The 23,110-nt window shown below is 43.1% G+C and overlaps 2 protein-coding genes across 9 annotated transcripts in view; both read right to left on the bottom strand.

The window, feature by feature from the left end:
* Positions 1 to 7,733, bottom strand: part of ARHGEF6 (Rac/Cdc42 guanine nucleotide exchange factor 6) — a 74,632-nt gene extending 66,899 nt beyond the window's left edge. Inside the window, exon 1 of one of the 2 annotated variants that reach the window (XR_014506968.1) lies at positions 7,485 to 7,733. Coding sequence is in view for 1 of the 2 variants with exons in the window: in XM_083422465.1 (XP_083278591.1) it covers positions 7,485 to 7,649 (165 nt within the window). In the remaining variant the exon portion in view is untranslated. The remainder of the gene's footprint in view (positions 1 to 7,484) is intronic. The other variant, XM_083422465.1, reaches the window with a different exon arrangement.
* A 2,616-nt stretch (positions 7,734 to 10,349) lies between these two features.
* Positions 10,350 to 23,110, bottom strand: RBMX (RNA binding motif protein X-linked). Of its 7 annotated transcripts, none has more exons than XM_083422496.1 (11): positions 22,971 to 23,110; positions 20,834 to 20,960; positions 20,542 to 20,648; positions 19,672 to 19,840; positions 18,064 to 18,183; positions 17,309 to 17,423; positions 16,564 to 16,689; positions 16,375 to 16,476; positions 15,191 to 15,291; positions 12,512 to 14,697; positions 10,350 to 11,364 (listed from the first exon to the last, which is right to left on the bottom strand). In XM_083422496.1, the coding sequence occupies exons 2-10, from the start codon at positions 20,940 to 20,942 to the stop codon at positions 14,387 to 14,389; spliced, it is 1,260 nt and encodes a 419-aa protein (XP_083278622.1). In that variant the 5' UTR covers positions 20,943 to 20,960; positions 22,971 to 23,110; the 3' UTR covers positions 10,350 to 11,364; positions 12,512 to 14,386. The 7 variants fall into 7 exon arrangements, with proteins under 7 accessions (XP_083278622.1, XP_083278625.1, XP_083278623.1 ...); XM_083422499.1 differs by having other exon boundaries at positions 15,191 to 15,276; XM_083422497.1 differs by lacking the exon at positions 22,971 to 23,110 and adding an exon at positions 22,740 to 22,902.

The raw sequence follows: 23,110 nt of genomic DNA, 5'->3' as shown, positions 1-23,110 counted from the left end.
AACACGGTTTTAACAATGAGTCTGTAAGTGACTGTGGAGGCCAATTCTGGATCCACACGTCCTTCCACAGTGGGGACATTGGTTTCCAGGCGGGAGCTGATCACGGTGTGGATTTGCCAAGCGTGCCTTCCTCCTAGCACGTTTCTCCCTTGCGTCCTGAGTTTGAGTGCCTTTGGTAAAGGCTGTTCTCCAACTGGAGCACCAGTGCTTCCCAGTTGTCAGTGTTTATACTACAGTTTTTTAGATTTGTCTTGAGACAATCTTTAAACCTCTTTTGTTGACCACCAGCATTATGCTTTCCATTTTTAAGTTTGGAATAGAGTAGTTGCTTTGGAAGACAATCAGAATTAACAGAAGCAGTAAAATAGTAACGGTTTTCTGAGTCAGTGTGACAGATAAAGAGGAAACCACACATATCCAGAATCCTGCTTTAGGTCACCAGAGTGCAGAATTTGTAATTATTATTTCTTGCAGTTAATTTGATTTCTTACCCACCCTCCACCATGAGGTCTCAGGGCTGGTTGCAGCAATTTACAAGTACAACATTAAATACAGTTTCAAACTAATTGTGCAATATAATTGGGCTTTCCTCTCAGCTAGGAACATAGGAAGCTGCCTGATATTGAAGCAGACCTTTGGTCCACCCAGCTCAGTGTTGTCTACACTGGCTGGCAGCAGCTGTGCAGGTTTTCAGGCAGCAGACATTCCCAGCCCTATCTGAAGATGCCAGGGGTTGAACCTGGGACTTTCTGCATGCAAAACCGATGCCATATCTCTGAGCTGCACGCACACACACACACACACACACAGCCCTGCTCTTGAGCTTCCTTCCATGACAACAACAAAATTGTCTAGGATGCTGATCAACCAACCACTACCTTGAAAGTTTCTGTCCCGCCCCAGACCCTCACATCCTTTTATGGGGCATTTCTCAAGTATACAGGCCTGCCCTTGAGGTATACATTTAGCCAATCAGAGTGATTTTGCAGCTAAAAGGTTCCCTTTTTTGGAGAACAGGGAGGAACTTGGAAGGCAACAGCCAAGGACAGGCTGGGTGGGTGAATATTTACTATCCCATCTTGCTAACCGTCTTTTATTGCACTGCTGTTTCCTCTTTCCTGCCAAGTTCTTTCCATTTTGCCTTTCCAAATATTGCTGATTGAGACTGCGACCCACAGATCCTCCTGTACAGCTGGAATAGGGAGGGGGGCTTGTGAGTGTTTAAACTCTAATGTTGCTTAGGCTGCTGCTATATGTGCTATTCTCCACCAAACTCCAATCTCATTGCCTTGTTTCCCCACTGCCATCTGAACTGCTGCATTTCCAAACATTACAGCTGCTGAAAGACTTTACCTGTGCCACATAGGTGGTGTCTGTTAGACCTCTGCATGCTGCAGTTCTATAGAAGATGTCCTTGACCCTCTGATATGCCAGTGACACGGATCATGTGCAAAAAATACATAGCCTCCAACATTTCTTCGATGAAAATAGGGACATCCTACCATACCTTCCAACATTTCTCTAATGAAAATAGGGATGTCCCACCATACCCTGTAGGGCTTGCCGATCAAAAGGTCACCAGTTCGAATCCCTGCAACGGGGTGAGCTCCTGTTGCTCTGTCCCTGCTCCTGCTGACCTAGCAGTTCAAAAGCACGTCAAAGTGCAAGTAGATAAATAGGTACCACTGCGGCGGAAAGGTAAACCATGTTTCCATGTGCTGCTCTGGTTCGCCAGAAGTGGCTTAGTCCTGCTGGCCACATGACCCGGAAGCTGCACGCCGGCTCCCTCGGCCAATAAAGCGAGATGAGCGCCGCAACCCCAGAGTCGTTCACAACTGGACCTAATGGTCAGGGGTCCCTTTACCTTTACCATACCCTCCAATATATTTATCTGATGCAAATAGGGACTTCCTAAGAAAAAGCAGGACATTCCGTGATCAAATCAGAAACCGGGAAGGCTTCTGTAAATCTGGATTGTCCCTGGAAACTGGAGACACTTGGAGATCTGATAGCACCCAGCGCCTACCTACCAGCCAGCAACAGCTCATCTTTTCATTCATGTTAATCATCCTACGCAGTTGCCCTGGGATGCAGAAGGAGATAAGGCTGCAAAGCCAGGTGCTTTGCAAAATTGCCTTGACAGTATACTTAGTGACACAGCTGGTGAAAACAGGAAAACAGGATGTGTATTAAGAAAAATATATCTGATTACCCACCCTGATCTATTCCTTCCCTCAAGCTCCCTGCCTCTTGGATTCATTTCTGCAGCACTAGCCTCTGCAGGGAGAGGGCTGCTGTTAAATGGACCACAATCATTTTCTTTAAAAATGGGTTTGGGTACCCCGACTGCAGGACCAGCCATGACCCTTCTGACTTTTCAAACCAGTAAGCCCCACTGAATACAGTGGGAAGTATGTCCAAACAAACATGCATAGGGTCTCATGTTTTTAAGGGTGCTTAGGCTGCAGTCCTAATGACACCCACCTACTGGAAAGTAGATTCCATTGAGTGGGATCGCTGTTGAGGATTGCACTGTTACGATCACAATCGACTTGATTGCATCAATAATAATAATAATAATAATATTTTTTTTTATACCCCGCCCTTCCCGGTTCAAAAACCAGGCTCAGGGAGGCTAACAACAAATTTAAAACACTTAAATGTAAAAGCAGCATAAAATACAGTATAAAAACATGAATAACAATAAAATTCAAAGTTCAGAAATCAATTTAGGGTAAATCCATCTAATAAGCATTAGATAATCCCCAGGGCTAGCTGGCTGAATTTGTCCAACTTGGGCCAGCGAGGAGGCCAGGGGAGAATTAGCTGTGGGGTCTCAGAGCAGGTAATCTTCATAAAAGGGGAGGGGGAGGGAAGAGAAGGGAAATAAAAGATCAGGCTGAATTCAAATTAAAGGCCAGGCGGAATAGCTCCGTCTTATGGGCCCGATGGAAGGAGGTTAAATCCTGCAGGGCCCTGGTCTCATGGGACAGAGCATTCCACCAGGTCGGAGCCATCACCGAGAAGGCCCTGGCCCTGGTGGAGGATAGCCTGACTTCCTTAGGGCCCGGGACCTCTAAACTATATGGACCTTAAGGTCCTTTGCAGGAGAGAGCAGGAGGCGGTCCCGTAAATACGAGGGCCCTAAGCCACAGTCAGTCACAAAAGTGTTTTGAGGGCTGCACAAAATGACAAATGACTCGTAGAAGAGAACCCAGGTGTCTCTCTGTGTGCACAAGGCCCTTTGGGTCATTGGAATCCCTTAGAGCTTTTGAGCCATATGGTTGCAAACATACCGGCAAGACAGAGCAGTGCAGTGAGATAATTTTAGGCTTTGGACATAAGGGGGGCCTTATGGAGGACTCCTTCTTGGATGGCAATGTGCATAACTCCAAAATGTGGCAAGCCACCAGTCCTGCTGCATGGAGGATACTTCCTGCTCATTCTGCAGAAGAGTGACCTCAATGACTCCGCTCCAAAGTCTTGCCCTGGCGGTGCCACTGCAAGGCATAGGCAGCTGCCTTTTACCAGGCCAGGAATTTGCCCATCACATCACTTGCTACCACATCAAGACCTCCTGCATGCAAAGCGTCAGTTCTGCCATAGAGCCACCAATTGGTATTGCTTTTCATTACACATGCAAATGGATCTGGCCATGCATTACATCCACAATCAATGCATGGTGATCTACGGAGGGATCTGTCTCTGCAATAGCTCAGCCAATACAGCATAAGACTCTACAGCACGGGTGTCAAACACAAGGCCCGCGGGCCAAATCCGGCCCGCCAGACCTCGTCATGTGGCCCGTGTAGCCGCCGCCGGCCGCCAGCCTTCACCTTTTATTTTCACTTCTTTTTTTTTTACACAAGAAAGCCGCCTCTTCAGCACATGCGCGGCCTGAAAAGCAGGCAGGCGGGTGGGCGGAGCCTCTGGAGACGAAGCAACGCCCCCACTCCCGCTTTCCCTCAGCGGGGAAAGAAATGACGAGCCCAGCTTTTTATCTGCTCCAGTAAGGCCCGCAAGCGGAGCTCATGCGCGCGGCGCCCCTGCGACCCCTGCCGCACGTAGGCCGCGTCACGAGCCTCTCGCTGGCCACGAAGTTCTCCGTATTCATGGCGGAGGAAAGTGAGGGAATGATTTTTATTGATTTAGAGACGGGCAGCTACCCCTCTGCCCCCCTTGGCTACACCCATGATGCTAAGGTTTTCCATTCCCTCCCCCCATTTTAATTATTAGTTTTGTGCATCCCCTTCCTGTTTTGCTATATTTTTAACGACTGGACATTAAAATTGTTTTAAAGTTGCCCTAACCTTGTTTTCTTGCATGGGATCAAAGTTTTGTTTTTAGAATTTGAAGATCTGTGGCCATTATAATAATTTGACAATATATCATGTAGAATTAATGTGCTCAGAATTTAGTGATGTAAATATATTTGTTTTCAAACAGGAAATATTTTTGCTTCATGATGCTGTTTATTATTATCAATAATTGAATGCAGTGACAATAATTTATGATAATAAAGAGTGGACACATAGTCCTACAGATACAACCGGCCCTTTGAGGGTGATCAAACTGCTGATGCGGCCCCCGATGAATTTGAGTTTGACACCCCTGCTCTACAGGGTCATGGTTTTGAGCCCTGTGTTGGGCACGGGGTTGGGGAGTGGATTAGATAACCCTCAGGATCCCTTCCAATCATTCTTTGATTCCTTAAGGTGATTTCAGTAAATGTGCACAACTTCTCACAGTGTGCCATTCAAAGAGATAATAGTGTGGCTGTGTATTTTGTTGATTATTGCTTCTTACACGTTATGAAAATAAGTTAACAATATACATGGGGGGGGGGGAGGAATCCTCTGCCATAGAGCAATAGTCCCTATCTGGAAAACACAAAGGACAACCTCCATGGAAAGATTTTGGTGCCTGGCCAGATTCATATGGAGGTAAGCAGGCCTTCGGGTAACCTTGTCCATAGCCCTTAAAAGGGTAAAACCAGGACAGGAAGCAATCAATACAGATCAATAACTTATGAAGCTTCAAGACCAGAGGTCCACCTGCCTCAATATTGTCTCCACCAGCAGTGGGAACCTCCAGCCATGAGCCGCATTTGGTCCCGTAGGAGTCCCAATTTGCTCTGGGAGCCTGTTCACCTATCTCTATCTGGGCCACACACAGCTAGGAACAGTGAATAAATCTTAATTCAGTTCATGTCTAAAGGTGAACCTACCTAAGTTGCACTTTCTGAAACGTAAACACAACCATGTGTACACATTGCTCATAGTGGTGTAAAATGTGCTTCAGAATTTCATGAATTTTTATTTCTTGCGTTTGTATTTTATTAAATACAAAAAATGCATTATACAGTGGTACCTCGGGTTACATACGCTTCAGGTTACATACGCTTCAGGTTTCAGACTCCACTAACCCAGAAATAGTGCTTCAGGTTAAGAACTTTGCTTCAGGATGAGAACAGAAATCAGGCGGCGGCACAGCAGCAGCAGGAGGCCCCATTAGCTAAAGCGGTGCTTCAGGTTAAGAACAGTTTCAGGTTAAGTACGGACCTCCGGAACGAATTAAGTAATTAAGTGTGTCTATTAGGACAAACCCACAGTACAAAGTCGGCAGATTTCCAGGCGGACTTCAAAAGGATTTCTTACCATTACAAACAGATATGGAAATGTGGAGAACAGAACTCAAGAATGGAAGAAGGATAAATCGACAGAACCTGGATTTGACAAGATTTGCCCAACCCCTATACGTCATCATCATATGCAACATCAGGTATGAGGGCTGGTAGAGAGACGGCTGCAAAAGTACAGCCAGGAACTTTAAAGTGCACTCTCACATGTCTAGCTGGGGCTAGTTCATAGAATAACAGAATTGTAGAGTGGAAAAGATCCCAAAGGTCCCACAGTCTACACCCCTGCAATGTAGGAATCCCAACTCAATTTCTGCTTTAAAATCTCCACTGAAGGAGAGTCTATCACCTTTTGTGGGTGTCTGTTCTACCAATGGCTCTTACTGTCAGATAGTTCTCACTGAATCTTTTGTAACTTGAATCCATTGGTTTGGGTCCTAGCCTCTGGAGCAGGAGAAAGCAAGCTCCTCCCTCCTCCATGTGACAGCCCTTGAGATATTTGAAGATGGCTATCCTTTCTCCTCTCTGTCTCCTCTTTTCCAGGCTAAACATACCAATTTCCCCCAACTGCTTCTCATAAAGCTTGATTTCCAGATCATCTTGATTTCTCTTGATCATCTTGGTCACCCTCCTCTGCACATTTTCCAGCTTGTCAAGATTTCAGGTGTGGTATGACAATGCAGAATAGAGAAGTATCTTGATCTGGATGCTATACTCATGCTGATGCAGCCTAGAACTGCATTAGGTTTTTTTGCTGCTGCATCACACTCTTGACTCATGTGAAGCTTTTGGTCTATTAAGATCCCCAGCTCCTTTTCACATGTACTGTTTACAAGCCAGGTGATCTGTGCAACTGGTTCTTCCTGTCTAACCAGTGCCAGATTACCAAATGGGCAGAATAGACACTGGTCAATAAGCCCCATGCCTTGTACGAGCCCTGTAACAATGGATCAAAATAATTATTGATTTGATCTTGAAAGAAAATTACAATCAAGCTTTCTTAGTTCCATGTTACGCCAACAAGAAGGGGACCCCCGAGATTTCAACTGCCTAGGGGCCTCCACAGGGTTTAATCCAACACCTTACCTAAGTGTAGAACCTTACATTTGCCCCTACTGAAATCCTCCCAGAAGCCAATTTCCTTCCATAGCAGGGTTCACCGCTGTGTCCAATCAGTGGGTTCTAGGGAGGGATCAGTTGCATTTGGGATCCCTCAGCCTAGTCAGTTAGAGGCAACAGAACTAGGAAAGCCGTCTCTGCCAGAGGCCCCAGAAAGCTACTGGTCGAGGAAATAATGTGACCCGTTATAAAGCAGATGCTTATGTCTCAAATTCTCATATCACCACCTTCCATGAAATCAATAGACAGAAATAGGCAAACCACTGTTTTCTCAGCTGCATTACTGCCACCCTCCTTTCTGCAATTTGGAGATAACAACACCACCACCAGCCTACTTTACAGGGCTATTGCAAAGTTTCATAACTGCTGTTATGAAAAGCATATTTTTTTTTATGCCAAGACACCTTAGTCACTCTGGTGGCTGATTCTGACAGCAGCTTTAACCCAGTTGACAAAGCATTGGCTGCTTCTATGCAGTCTGGGGCTTGTTGTCTTAGTGTAGCAGGCCTGTTGTTGCTCCCATACTAGCAGAGTAAGGCAACCACTGCATGCCTATCATCATCAACTTTCTTTTCTTCTTGCAAATATTAAAGTTTGTTGGAAAGAACCAGGGGTTCAGATTTAAAGCAATGGCCACATCCTTGCAGCAGGGCACTGGGAAATATATAGGATCACTCCCAAATGGTACCTCTCCTACAAAGCCCAGAATAAACTTTCATGGTCTTACCTTCCCTACAGATCCTGGAAGAAGACGGTGAAGCAGTTTGCACAGAACGACCCCATCTTTCAGAGACGTTTTCAGGAACTGCACAGGGTCGTCAATAATCATTTTGGGAGAATTTAAAGCCCCCAGAGAAATCAGCCAGGTTACGATTTGCTCTTCTGGATTCATGGTTGAAGATTTAGTGTCTTCAGCTTTGCAGATCTTGCATGCAACGATGCCTAACCCACATCCGTGACTCTATCTTCCTGCTTCTACTGGAGTGAGCAGAGCAGCAGCAGAGGTTACCGTACTTACTGCTCTGCACTTAAAGCCACAAATGGATTGATTGTGGGGGGTAGGGGGAGGTTACCAGAAACAGACTTTTCTCTGACTGGCGGAACAGGTTTGTGCGCATTTGCATGATAGTTTCTGGTCTTCTACGATAACTTCAGAAGAAGTAGGAAGGGGAAGAGCTTTTGCGACGGATGTTTTGCTGTAAGTATAGAGGTGCTCTTATCCTGCATCTCTCAAATGTTTACTTTGCATGCCGCCTAACATAAAACAGAGACCTTGACTACTCTTGCAGCAGAATGAGCCAGTAGAGGGGATCATGGGAGATGCCCTTGAGTATTCCCCTGTGCAAAAATAATAAAAATCTCGCTGCAAGCAAGTTAAGCTCAGCCTCAGCCTTGCTGCACTAGCTTTTTAAATGCAGAACTCTTTAAATGCAGGAATCAATTAAAAATGTGGTCCCCCGCCTGCAGTCCTGAGGTGATACAGGGAAGTCTACCTCAGTCCCTGTCACTTCATTCTCACTCTGTTCTGCTCAGCAGATAGACCTGTACAGGAAATGTTAAAGAAGTGTTATAACTTTCAAGACAGCAGCCATCTTTTAAGAAACTATATTTAAGGCAGCTGTAATTCTGTTTAAGTTTGAAATAAAGTATGTTTTTTAGGCATCAGCTCACAAAACACACAAAATTTGCATTTAAAGTCAACATATCCGCTCCTACTGTATACTCCCTAAAATTGTAATGTGTGGACACAGGAAACATCTATCGGACAGCTTTGGTTCAAACTCACTATTGACTGCACTTGAGGGCAAACTCAGCAGGTATTCCTTTGCATAAGCCACCACACATGCAGGTTAGTGGTTTGTTGTTGAACTCCGCTCCCATGACAGGTTACAGCTGCCAGCATGGCCAATCACTAGGGATGGAAGTTGTAGTCCAGCAACATTTGGAGGCCAAGAGATCCCTTGCCCAGTGTGTAAAGAATGCATCTACCTGTGCACATTCACATAATGCAAAAATATGTGTACCTAATCCCAATTAGGCGCTGTGGGTTAAAGCCTCAGCGCCTAGGGCTTGCCGATCGAAAGGTCGGCGGTTCAAATCCCCGCGGCGGGGTGCGCTCCCGTTGTTCGGTCCCAGCGCCTGCCAACCTAGCAGTTTGAAAGCACTCCTGGGTGCAAGTAGATAAATAGGGACCGCTTACTGGCGGGAAGGTAAACGGCGTTTCCGTGTGCAGCTCTGGCTCGCCAGAGCAGCGATGTCACGCTGGCCACGTGATCCAGAAGTGTCTTCGGACAACGCTGGCCCCCGGCCTCTTTGAGTGAGATGGGCGCACAACCCTAGAGTCTGTCAAGACTGGCCCGTACGGGCAGGGGTACCTTTACCTTAATCCCAATTTAAAGGGGAACTCAAACCCAGACTAAATATGCTGGGCAAGGTAGAAATATGAACAGATAATTGCTCTTTAGATCCAGTTACCCTAAACCAGGGGTGGGAACCTCAAACCCAAGAACTGAATGTGGCCCTTCAGACCTATGCACCCCCTGAGACTCTCACCCGGCCTGTTCTCCAGTGTTTTATACTAGAATGCATGGCTGAACAAAGCCTTCTCTTGTAGGCCTGGATGGAGATGTGTAGAAATGTCTAGACTTATGAGTCTTTACAAGCTAGAAAAGGGCAAATAATTTATTGCTAGGACAGTCCCAAATACATGGGCAATATGTGATATATTGCAAAACCTGTTTTTAGTGAAGTGTGATGGCATTGATGCAAAATTGTTTTAAAGTGTTTATAGACTTGGTCAACACCATTTTTTCCTAACAGGATTTCTTCCTTTGCCTTTTAAGCAACACATTTCTCAGCTTAGCAGCAGCACATCCTACTTGTAATGCACATGGCACATCTAATGGTTGCTTACAACTGTTTTTAAAACAGCAACAGGCTCTGTCTTCCTTTCTTCAGTTACCCCCTCAAAAACAGCAAGCAGTTTACAATTCCACAATAGTAGTGCTGACTACATTAAACCTGGCTGGTCTCCACCAGAATTCAAGCATCAGTACTGTAGTTATTGCTAAGATTGTCTGGGTAGTCAATTTCTTGGGACTCTCCTCTGCTGCAGCACTATAGCTCAATTCTTGTCTAAGGACAGGCTGCAAATGTTGTGGAGCCACACTCATGTAAGCACTGAACCTCCAAGCTCCTCTCTACTTTCGCAGCTGTAAGAAGGGGTTCAGACAAAGCATGAGCTACAAAAGGCCTTCTCTTGCCCATCACTGGAGCTTTCTTCAGAAGTTAAGCTCAGTATGAGGGCTTAAAAATGTGTATGAGACCCCCCCCACACACACAGGGGCCTCGCCTCCTCCACCGAGCAAGATCTGATGCTCCCAAGGGTGTCTAGCAGAATGTGCAATTACCAACATTCCAAATTCAGGAGAAGTTTAGAAGTCTCTTTCAGACCTCTTGGCTCACTGAGGTTAGTGCGCTCCCTAAATTTCCTCCATCCATTTGAGTTCGGCCTATGTGGCACTGTGCTTCATTCTGAAACTAGTACCCCCATTTAGAAGACAAACAACTTTGAAACAATGAAACGAGTATTAGAAAAAATGAACATTTTTATTCCAACAATGGATTTAATACAATTATCTTGATTAGTGGAACTTTAAAGTTGTCAGAATCTCCATTTTGGGGTTGGGACCTTTTTCTGGTTGACATGTCTGTTTGAACAAGGCAACTTCTTACATCTGTAACAGTAGCTCACTTGGAACCACAAGAAAGACACCCCAAGTTTTCTTCATTACAAATCTTCACACCTTTTTCAGAACCCCTTTTTTCAAAACACATGCAATTTTGTGCTTCCTGAAAATGCTCTAGAGAATGCCTGAGGCATGTTTATTTCATTTGCCTTCTAGCTCTAAACATTAATTTGCCAAGCTGTAAAAATTATCCTACATCTATCATAGATAACACTTCAGCTTGCCTCATACCAAAGACTCAAATACAATGTTACAAGCATTTAACTTGCAGGATTTGAGCAATCTTTACAAACTTTGTTTTTAAAATTTTCAATAACCAAACATACATGGTTGAAGACTCCTGGTTGAAATCCTGCAAAGTGAAAAGTAAGCAAGGCAGGGAGCTCTTTTTTGCATCGGGTTAAAGGCTCTCTGCCTTGCTTGGGATGGGGGTGTTGAAGCCCTCTTGGCATGCCAGCTCTGGAAACCCCGGGATGCTCAAGTATGTGGGAGTTCCACAGGCTAGAGAGTAAGTGTTTTTGCGTATATATGGAACCACTGGAACCAAACTCCTCCAGAAGATGTGATCATATAGTATTGTACTGCCAGAGTAGCACATTACATGCCAACAACTTTTGCTACACAGTATTTGTAAGAGGACACAAACAATCTGTATCCAGCTGTTTCTGACATTTAGGCCTCTTCCTCTTCTCTTCTCTGAACATCCAATGCTCACAGCAATGACTGACACTGGCATTTAAGATCTGACTTCCCTCTGAAACGTCTTCATTAAACACTGTAGACATATTTAAGCTGCTCAGCAGCTGCATTCTCCATGGGCATCCATTCCTCAAATGTCAGCCACAATTAACCTTGTACCTAAGATGAAAAGAGTAACATTAGCTGTGTCTCAAAAGCAAGTTATCAAAAAACTATGATTTGCTCAGGGACAGTCATGCATAGGTATGCTTTGATGCAGATAACAAACTCAAAATACAGACTGTATAAACTGCTATGTTTATCAAGTGTTATTTTACAGTCAGAAGCGGGCACATGATCCTTAAGGGATAGAAGAGGCTTCTTCTAATACAGCCAAAGCCAAACACATTAGATACTCAAGGATCCTTATTATGTGCAATGTGACTGCTGAATTCTTATTCTGCTCACTGCTAATGTTTGTTTTTTGCAACTGTTTAGCTATGGCAGGCCTAGGCAAACTTGGCCCTCCAGATGTTTTGGGACTACAACTCCCCTCATCCCTAACAGGACCAGTGGTCAGGGATAAGGGGAGTTGTAGTCCCAAAACATCTAGAGGGCAGAGTTTGCCTGTGCCTGAGCTATGGCATCTGCCCACTACCTTTCCTTTTGGGTGGGGTGGGGGGGGGAGAGAGAGAACTGAAGTGTTGTTTTTTTTAATTCCGGCAAGCTTCCCTAGATGGATGACTATGTCTTTGCCACGGACGTCTTGCTATTTTTCTGCTGTTTTTATTTTATTTCATACATCACCTTGGGATGTATGTGGAAGGTGAAAAATAGTAATACTCCCAAGACTACTGAACAGCATGTCTGAAATCCTGGTCAAACCTTTTAACCAGTTTTCATCAGAGATTAAAGTTTACAGCTTTCTATGCCACCATTATGGGCATTCCAGGTATCAGGGCAACAAGTGAACTGAACCCTGACAGCATATTTAACTCATTTACACTGGTATTGAAGTCACCATTCCTAGCAGAGCCTCTCCAAAGTTTGAACTTGTATCAGTGGCATCTGCATATTCTTTTACCAAAATGCCATTCGCAGCTTCCCTTTAAAATATATCTAGTTTATTCTCTCCTCTTCCTTCAGAAATTTGCAAAGGCTAGATTCCAAAACAGGGTGGTTATTTATTTACCCAAATTGAGCAGCCAAGAACTCACCACAAATTTCACTGAAGGTATCAGCAATTTAAGTTGTACATTCTATCTGCCCATCTTTAATTTGCAAAAAGTATGAAGTATTGCTAACATTGCATCCATCCACAGCTTACCTGTTGTACTATTAGAGTAGAAACCCATGTTGTCCACCAGCACTGCCATGCACCAGGTCACATCTTAAAAACAGCAGTCATCCTGCAACAATTAAAACAGGCATGAAAAATTATTCTAGCACAAACTGCCCAAGCCCCTAACCACCCCCAGAAACACAGCAAGAACCCCTGTGTTTGCCAATTAACCTGCTTCAAGCGCTAATGCTTTAAGTTTGAGAGGTGGAAGGTTCACTGGATTGGAATGAACTGGAATGGCTTATGGATTCTCATTTCCTTTCCAATGGTGCTTTTCATGGTAAATCCATAACTTGACTGGCATATGTTTTGAGGATTATAGCAGAACTTTAGTTGGAGGTCTTCAAGTCTTACTACATTTCAAGAGCATCTTTTGGACTTCCTGGCTGCACCTGGGTCATGACAACTTGCCACAGGTTCTGCTATTTGTATCAAAACTGCCCACCCGACTTAGTACAAAGAAGTCAGGCATCCAACTAAACATCAGGTTCGTATTAACGGCTTGTCTGAAATTCCCCAAGCTGGTATAGATTTTGGCTATTTAAGCCAATTTCTGATTTGTTAGCATTTTAATTTCCTAGTATAGTATAGTACAAGCAGTTGTTGTTTTTTAAGTTCTTCATTGAAACATAGTGGGCAAAAAATAACCCCTCCCAACCCTTTAAAGAAATGTTTGTCTACAGTGAGTTGCTTTCTTAGTGTTGCTTTCAAAAGCTTTGTGCCATACAGTTTCATCTAAGATAAGGTTATGTTGAATTTGTAAGGCTTCGCCTAAGGCTATCCAGCAGTTTTTCCATTGGGTGCTGCTTTAAAATTTAAAAGCTTCCATTGCCATGATGTACAGCATGTCCTACCGTATTTAAGGACAGTAGTTCTGGTTTCAGTTTGACTAGACTGAAAAACTAGTTTGCTTTGCTTACCATCTTTGCTGTTTCACACGCATTTGATGCTTTAAATCTGTTGTGGAATGCTGAAAGTTGAAACTTGTTTATATGAAGCCATAAGCCTTTCAGAAGTTGGAGAGAAAGACTTCTTTGCTTATCTTATTTTCTCCATTTTGCCTTTGGAGTCAAAGATGTTCCTTTAAAAATGAGACACTACAGGATTGCAAAAATTTGAAACAGTAAGAGCAAGTACCGTTTTGCAGCTTCTTTGATGGAATTGGCCAAACCTCTTACTTACAGATCTGTAGCTTGATTACTACAGGTTAATATGTTATTTTGGGGGGTGATGTTCTTGCAAATTCCCAAATGAAATATGTAGAAAGGAACAACGTACATTCAGCATTATCCGTATGTCGTTTTGATTTAATGACTGAATGGTATCCTGAATTTTTATACAAGACTGAAGAAATTTTCTATTTTGGAGCATTGTGTGCATTTCAGCATGGAGAGGATGTTTTAACATTTTAGTTTGGCACACATCCCACCACCCTCCAAAAGCCAAAATGGGTTTGCTAGAAAGAAGGCACATGTTTGCATGTGTAGAACGATCCATGGCCATTTTAGATGGCTGCACGTTGTACGGGAAGCCTTAGGGTTGCCGGTTTCATGGATGAGGTGAGAGCGTTGCATTTCAGGGTTAACCTTTACTTTAAAAAGTTACAACACTAGTACACAGGCTAAAAATGTCATACATTAACATCTGCTTTCTGAGACAAATATTAACAATTTTGAAATGAAATTAAAACAAGTTTACTTTCTCCTCACAAAAAAACATTAAGTAATGGAGGGGAACTTAACAAGCAACAATAAAAAAGATAAAAACATATGTTTCAGTAGTCCTCTGGAGTAAGGAAAGAATTTCCACATTTCATTTGTTGGAGGAAAAAACTGATTTGGTCCAGCACTTTAAAAGGTTTCAGTATCTGCTTCGGCCTCCGCCTCTATCAGAGCGGCTCCCTCCACGGCCGCCACCTCTGGGTGCTCCGCGGCTGGAGCTGCTGTAAGAATCACGTGGAGGAGCATAACCCCTTTCCATTGAAGGGGGGAGGCCTCGGTCTTGTCTTCCCACACGATCCCGGCCACTTGAGTAGACATCACTTCTGCTGCTTGAGTAACTTTCTCGACTTCCACCATACCCATCTCGGGTGCTCCCATAATCGTCATAGCGACTGCTTCCACCATAAGATGGAGGGGGCCCTCGTGCAGGTGGAGCACTACGTGAGTTACCTGCAGGTTCAATGGTCAGGTAATAGGACAACACTATAAATCATATCACCACAACTTTACATCTGAGTTTAAAAGAATTTGTATCAATGGTGTCTGTTACTCTTTTGTATTAACTGAAAGTTTTAATATAATCTCACATGTTGGGACATTTGGCAGGGGAGTATCGGATAGTGAACGAAATAAAGGCTGTTTGAAGACGATGATATTTCTCAAGGCAGCTCTTTTTGGGATTATTCCAGAACAGCTTGCTATTTTTACAGCAGAAATTCCACCATTTTTTTCCAGTGATAGATGCATTTCAGAACAGTTGAACTTTTGCTTCGTTAGTTTATGGGAACTGTAATTCAATCATTTTGTTAAAAATGAAGTACCGGTGTATTTTCACTGCAGTGGACAAGCCCAGAATGCCAATGCCCCACTTAAGTAGATGCAGTCTATTAAGTCAAGAGTGAAGCCTACTGAGTCCCTTAAGACCTTCAAAATAAGCACTTACCATAACTCTCATAGGAATCTCTGTATGAGCCCCCACTTGGGTGATCAGAGTAGTCCCGGTCACGCCCTCCATAGCCATCACGATCACTGTAAGAGGAATAACTGCTGGGGTTTAGTACAGGCAATCGCTAGGTGAGTTTTGCACAGAGTAAGGTAGCCCTTTCACTTATACCCTGTTCTTCCTCAAAAGAATCTTAGATTTGGTTCCCAAGTAGTCTCCCATCCAAGTGGTTTTGAGATGACCCACCCTTTAGTCCCAGTACCCTGCCTGATTCAGCCTAAGTACACATAACTAAAATAATCAAAGATCTATCTATCCTTGCCTCAGTTACCCTCCCCACTATTTCCTTTGTTTCTACGTAAGTCGCTTGGGGTAAGTAGCCAAAGCTGTTCTTTGCAGATCATCATGACTATCAGGGGTGGTAGTCAGAAGATAAATCTGGATCTATTAGTAGATCAGAAAAGATTTGTGATTCCCAATTATAGCAGCAAAATGTAGAACGGTTGTGGCAACCATTAAGGATCTGTGCGTAGAACATGAGCGCTGTTCAGTTGAACTCCTGGGCTCAAAATTCTTTAATTCCAAGTACATCATTTACACTAGGTTCCTGTTAATAGATTCCTAGGTTTTAGTTTCAAATAAAGTATATTCCAAAAGCCTGAAATCTGCCCCATCCCTGATAAACATAGATGGTGCTCTAGAAAATAATGACATATAGCTTCCCATAGACCTACATTATTCACCTTCACATGGCTCACTAGTGGCTTTAGAACTGCGTCAAGAAAGCCAACAATTGTTCATGTGAGGTATGGAGATTTGGTTTCTCTTCTGTAACGTAAGAGGGATATACATGTTCTTGTAGCACCTTAAATATAAAGATTTATTATGACATAAGCTTTCATGGACCACATTCCACTTCACCTGACACATGAAGTATTATCCTTAGTTGCAAGTAGGTATGCTAAGACTTCAAAAGTGTCTGATGAAAAAGACTGTAGTCCACCAAACCTTCTGACATAATGAAGCTGCTCAAGGTGCCACAAGACACTTGTTATATTATTGGGCTTATTGTTTGAATCAAGTAGAAAGAGGCACACTGCAAACTGAACCATAAGCTTGACTAACTTGTTGAATGAAATATTAAAAGATTTGTTTGAGAATACACAAAAGTGAACGTTAAGTACCTGTAACCTCTTGAGGGATACTCATCACGTGAACGGGAATGACCATAGTCACGGTAGGCATAATCTCTTGGAGGTGGAGTATATTCCTTTGTGTCTCTGGAACTTGCCAATTGAACAATGAGCTTGACTAGCTTGTTAATGGAATATGAGAGATTTGTTCAACAACACACAAAATCGAACATTAGCTACCTGTAGCCTCTTGAGGGGTACTCATCACGTGAACTGGAGTGACCATAATCACGGTAGGCATAATCTCTTGGCGGTGGGGCATAATCTCTTGTGTCTCTGGAGCTTGGATAATCCCGACTTGAATAGCTATGGAAATGAAAACTAAAGTATTTTTTCCGGTAGTGAAGTGCAGGAGCTCCTCATAACAGCTCACAGCCATATGCTCCAGCAAAGTCCTAATGCAGCAGCAGACGACACCCTACCACCAGTGGAGGAGACGTAGTGTAACATCTAATTAGACTTGGCTGACAAGTCATAGAATACTGAACTTCAAAAGGTGGTGTAGCCACTAGCATCTTAAACTTAGGTTGCAGAAACCTGAGTTAACATCTCTGATTAGCATTTAGCTTTAAATAAGAAATACAACCAATTCTACAATTACTTGCCACAATTTAAATGGCTAGCATTAAGTACAAATTCAATTAAAATAGCCGGCCACTTTGATTCTCCTCATTCTTCCTTTATGCAGATAACAAATTGTTCATAAACAGTAAATGCCAAAAGCCTCATTATCTCATTGATTTGCCAGAACAAATCAATTGTCTGGTTGTCCAGACAGATGGGACACGCCCAGTCCAAAAAATGTCCCAGAGATGTGCTCCCCTTACACCCTTTCCATTAAATCACTGCTTCTGCAATCAAAATGCATTAAGTTCAATAATTAAGTTCCTTGATCTGAAAAATATCCAACAGGGTTTGATTTTACCTGTCTTTAGTACTGTAACCATCATCTCTTGGAGACAAATAGACATCTCTTCGTGATGGCAGTGGTTCTCTGCGTGGCGGTCCTCCATAACTGTCTCTACCACGTGAAAGGGGTGCTTAAGTAATCAAGCAGAAAATGAAATATTTTTGAAATAAAGCCTTCTGAAAACAAGGTATTAGTAAAGAAAGTTGTTCCTACCTTGAGATAAGACCACACCATACTGGATCAAACTTTTCTGTGGTGGTTTAAATTCAATAAAACCTCTATCAGCAAGATGAAGAGATAGCAAAGTCCTACATTATACTGAAAGTAAAGTTGCTTTCAGTTCTTCTAAACAGAGGCCTAGTCAAACTAAGCATACATTGACAAGGGCTGACTAGTGAGTATTTAGCCCATATTCTACAATTCAAGAATCCTTTTCAAATGTGTTGCATACGACCCACATGTGGAGATATGCTGAACACCGCAGTCATCCAGCATAACTAAGGAGTGTCAATTCACACCTCTTAATCCAGCAAGGGATATCTGCCCTAACACAGAGACACTAGCGGGGACTTGCTCCCAACTTAGCACTGCTGGAGGGTCCTGGAAGCAGCACAACTACCTTGCTATTTCTGAGTACCAGTAAAACTCAGCACAGTTGTAAAAGCCTTTCTCCAACCACCACAAATTTGTGGATCCATGCAATGGACAATAAAAAAATACTTTATTACATTTACATGCTGTTTGGCAACAAAGTGATAAAAAAAAATTACCTCTGCCTCCCATTCCACTACTGCTACGAACAGGTCCAGAAGGAGCAGGTCTTTTAGGTGGTGGGCCACCGCTACGTGGGGGTGGACCCCTTTTCATCGGTAGAGGGCCTCTAGAAGAACCTAAAACAGCAGCAATGTGTCAGGTAGATAACAGAAACAGGATTCCTCAGACAGATCTGCCTCACTGGGAGCACAATGTACTACTGTGGCAGTACCCATGATGCACACAGAATATACGTGCACTGTCCCTTACAAGAAAGAATGTCATTTGGAACAGAACTGATTCTCAGCAGCTGTTTCCAATAATTTGAACTACTATGATTTTATTGTTCTATTTTAATGAACTTGTTGTTTATTTATTTGCTGCTGTGTTTGTTATTACAGGGATTGCAATACTTGTTTTTTAATGTTACTATGAATTTTGTGACCCCCTTTGAGCTCAACATTTGTTGTGGGAAAAGTAGAAGACAAATATCAATCAAATCAAACCTTCGATTCTAAAATTTGGAGTTCAACAAAGCAAGACCATGGACTACAAAAGATTCAAATTGCTATTTACTGTTTAATCTCAAAACAGCAAATAATGCAGGACAGCTATAAACAGCAAAAATCGCTGCCAATAGCTTATACGCAAATACTAAGAAACTCACCTTTGTTTAAGACATTAAAAAAACCAACTGTGTGGAGCAGTATAAACTGTTTCAACATCAAAAAACATCAAAACACTGAGGAACAACATCAAAACACCGATTGAATAACTTTTGCCTAAGCTTGCAAAATTTCAGTGAAGGCTTATCACCAATTTGCTTAACATGAGATTAACCCCTGGACCAATTTCCAAAATACACCTCAATGTTTTAAGCAAGCCTACAAGTTCGCTCGCTTCATCTCTATACCTGAGTACATCAAACACAAGAACAGCATTCATCCTGTGAAATAGCAGGACGGTAATCTTTTTCCAAACTTCCAAAAAGGGTAAAATAACCACCAGAAATTCATCATTTGTATTATGTCTAGAGCTGGGTGATATATTGGTAAATTATCTGAAGCAGTATCTGTTTCAGATATTTTGAGGGGCTTCTTGCCCCTCAGCCAAGCAGTTTAAGGCAATATGGGGCCTTACTTAGCTGCAGGGCATTGAATATGTATCTAGGCTGTTTATTCCTCTCCTAAGGTGGAGAAAAGCAGCAGCTGACATATATCATGATGTTTGGAATGTATCAGTATATCACAATATTTAGCTGCTGATATACAGTGGTACCTTGGGTTACAGACGCTTCAGGTTACACACTCCGCTAACCCAGAAATAGTGCTTCAGCTTAAGAACTTTGCTTCAGGACCAGAACAAAAATTGTGCTCCGGAGGCGCCGCAGCAGCAGGAGGCTCCATTAGCTAAAGTGGTGCTTCAGGTTAAGAACAGTTTCAGGTTAAGAACGGACCTCCGGAACGAATTAAGTACTTAACCCGAGGTACCACTGTATAAGAATGTTGAAAACCAGGTATTGCACAGTCCTAATTGTGTCTTGATTTTGAGAGTAAGCTGTAAACCAGCATTCTCTATGCAGTGGCTTGTATGTTGCACAATTACACATGGGAAAACACACATACCCAAATAACTCCCTCTTGAAGGAGGACCCCGTGTTCCACTTCCACCTCTTCCGCCTCTAAAACCTCTTGGAGGACCTCTGCTCCTTGGAGGGGGAGGGGGCCCACGTCTACCAGTTTCAAACGATGGCTTGGTAGCTTGTTCAACTTTAATTGATCTTCCGTCTAAAGACTGAACAAAGGAATCTAACTCAGCATTAATTGCAAATGTTTTTTGTAGGACAGAGTGCCTTAGTTCTTATCCCTGCTCTGGTTTCTGGCAAATACATTTGGTTTGGTATTATGCAGATAAAAAACCTAATTTTAAAAATGAATATATTGTTTTAACCACATTTTGTAGACCACTCAAGGATTTAACCAACCAAGGTCAACTTAAAAATTGAACACCCATATTCTACGGCTACATGCTTTCAGTATGTCAATCTTATTTGTTTACATACAATTCTTCTAGATCTTTAGTTTCCAAGTGTATTCAAACCAAGGTTTTGCCATGATGTGCGTGTTATTAAAAAGTAACAGTCTCTACAGGTATGTTCTAGAAATAACTGATTGAGCCATCACAATCAGGAAAACAATGCTGTATTATTTCGGCAGTTCTTGAGCAGTTTCGTTCTTAATTTAAGAGTAGCCCATAGAATGCCCGTACTAGCATTCTGGAAGAAAATATGCCATCAGGCTTTATTTGTCTTAAAGCTAACCCTTAACATCCTTAAACAAATTCCCTTAGCTTCCCTAAATGCTATTACCCAAGCATTCACTCCATTATAACACATCACTGAACTTGTCTCATTAACTGAATAAAAGCAACTCTGTCAACCAATCAATCCAATCACCCTCAGCTTGACACTCTGCAATTAACACATTAGTTACTACCTTTCCATTCATATCTCTGGCAGCATCCTTAGCATCTGCTGGACTCTCGAAGGTAACAAAAGCAAACCCTCTTGATTTGTTGGTTTCACGGTCTTTCATAAGGAGAACTGAAGAAAGACAAAAGTGTTATTCCACTTTCATCATAGAATGATGTATCCCAAATTGTACACAAGCCTGCTCAGAACTTCTTAGAGGACGTATAAGCTCTATCACTTCAACTGATCAAAGCTGTTAAGTTCATCAAAGCAGACCTTTAACTTAATATCATGCCCTAAAAAGGCTGTGTGCTTACCCTCTACTATATGGCCATATTTGCCAAAGACAGATTCAAGAGCCTTCTCATTAGTCTCTGTGTTCAGCCCACCAATGAACAGCTTGCCAGGACGATCTGCTTCAACCATTTTGACACAGTTTGGGATCTGGAACAACACACATTCAACTTGAAATGGGAGAAGCTTGGGTCCTTTGGAAATATTTGACAAAACAACAGGATAATTCCTCAGACAGCAATATGCAGATGTTGAAAAATCTGATTAGGGCTTGATGGTTCTTATCAGCTTGTCCATGCCCTTAGTTGCTAAACAGAAATGGCAGCATCATTTCTGTGGTGACCAAGGGCTTGCTGAAACGCATCTAATTGAGAACAAATATTGACACTACAAACACGGTGCCCCAAAATCCAGAACAATGGCCCTTTAATTACTACCTGCAAGCAAAAGCTCTAATGCAAGAAACTGTTACAATTAAAAAAAAAAAAAAAAAAGCAAACCTAATTTAAGATAAGGAAACATTCACAGGGGAAGAAAATACAACAACTCCCCTATGGTTTTTTAAAACTGAAAAAGGTTGAAAATGCACCACAGTGGTTACTACCAAGGGAGCTGTCTCCCACAGGGATATTTATTTATTTTGCTTTTTGAAAACTTTATTCAAATTGATTAATAACAAAACATTCTTTTGTATGGTATGTCCAAATATACTAATAAAAATCTATTCAAACTTATACAGTTCCTTTCACCATACATTCTTATTCATATACATAAGACTCCCCCATCACTTCCCACTGTATTTACCATTTCTTTTTTCTGTTGTACTAATAGTTGTTACTTTTTTCTTTTTATGTTATCTTATACTTCCTTACATCTTTTCGTATCCATTTGCATTATTTTTTGGTATATTACACAGAAATATCCCACAGGGATATTTAAGTATAGTCCCCCCACCTGATTTTTTTTTCCCCATTAAAAGGAAGGCGGGGAAACTACTTAGCCCCTTTATTGAGACAAGGAATACATTCAGAATTCTATCGATCAGTTCACTAAACAATAATATAAACAAGTAACTTCTGAATATATTAGACCACCACTATGTATGCTTTGCAATGTTTCTATACTCCACCATCACAACATTATTGGCTAAAGGCTCAGTGAGGAACTTTCAGGATTTAAAAAAACTCTGTTCAACAAGGTCCAACACAGTAAGCTGATTGGTACATCCAGCTCAGTATTGTCTGCTCTCCAGGGTTCCAGGGGTCTTTGCCAGTCCTGCCTAGAGATGCTGGGGACAGGACCGGAGACCTCCTACCTGCCAAGCAGATTCTCCACCACTGAGCTACAGCCCTTCCCCCAAACTTGCACTTGAGGCGTTTGCTCTCCCCTCCTCCATCCTACACCTTTTAAAATTTATTTTTAGACTCTTAAGCCCAAGGACAGCGGCTGCCACCAGAGATTTATGCTTTTATAGTAGTGATTTTATAAGCCGCTCTCAGAGCCTTTCTTGGCTACAATAGAGAGGGGGGAGGGAAACTCGGAAATTAAAGAAAAGCAAGCAACTGAATATACCCAAAATGACAAAAGGCCACATTTAGGTAACCCTGCGGCCGCGCATGCGCGACGCTGAGACCGCCAAGAATAGGGGAGGGGGTGAAAGCGCATTCCATTAAGACGCAAGAAAAGAACGAGTCGCGCCTGCGCAGTCGCGGTTTCCAGCGCCCACCCGGCGCCCTCGCGCGCAATGCGCACTTCGGAGAAAGGGGAGGGGGCCACAAAGGAGGGGCTGAAGGCGACCGCAAAATGGCGGCTTTGGCGACCCTCCCTCCCTCCCTCCCAGCCCAGCCCCACTTCCCCTCCCCCTCCGGCTCACTTTCCCCTCAGGGCTGGCCCAAGGCGGCAATCGGCCCCCGCCCGCCCCTCCCTCACGGTTTAAAATGGCGCCTCCGTATGAATGAGAGGAACGGGCGTTGAGAAGGCGTGTGCGGAATCAAAAAGGAATAAACGGGAGATCGCAGAAGGCGAATCTCCCCCCCACCCTCACTGCCGCCGGTGTAAGCAATCGGTGTGTGTAGGAGGTGGACAGTAAAGCGCGGGCGATTCGAAAGGCGTGCGCGCGTGCGCTTCTCTCTCGCCCCCCCCCCCCCCGCGCGAGCTTACCTCCAAACCGCCAGCAGATCAGCAACGGCGCACTGAGAAGGAACAAAGGAGCCGAGGGCCCTTATATATATCTGACGTCAGCACATTCGTCTCGAGGCCAGAAAGCCCGGATGTAGGCGTGAAAAGAAGGGGCGGGGCAA

The sequence above is a fragment of the Podarcis tiliguerta genome (assembly GCF_965153285.1).
Source record: "Podarcis tiliguerta genome assembly, chromosome: Z".
NCBI classification, from domain to species: Eukaryota; Metazoa; Chordata; class Lepidosauria; order Squamata; family Lacertidae; genus Podarcis; species Podarcis tiliguerta.
Note: the sequence above shows the minus strand (reverse complement) of the source record. Positions and strands in the feature narration are given on the sequence as shown.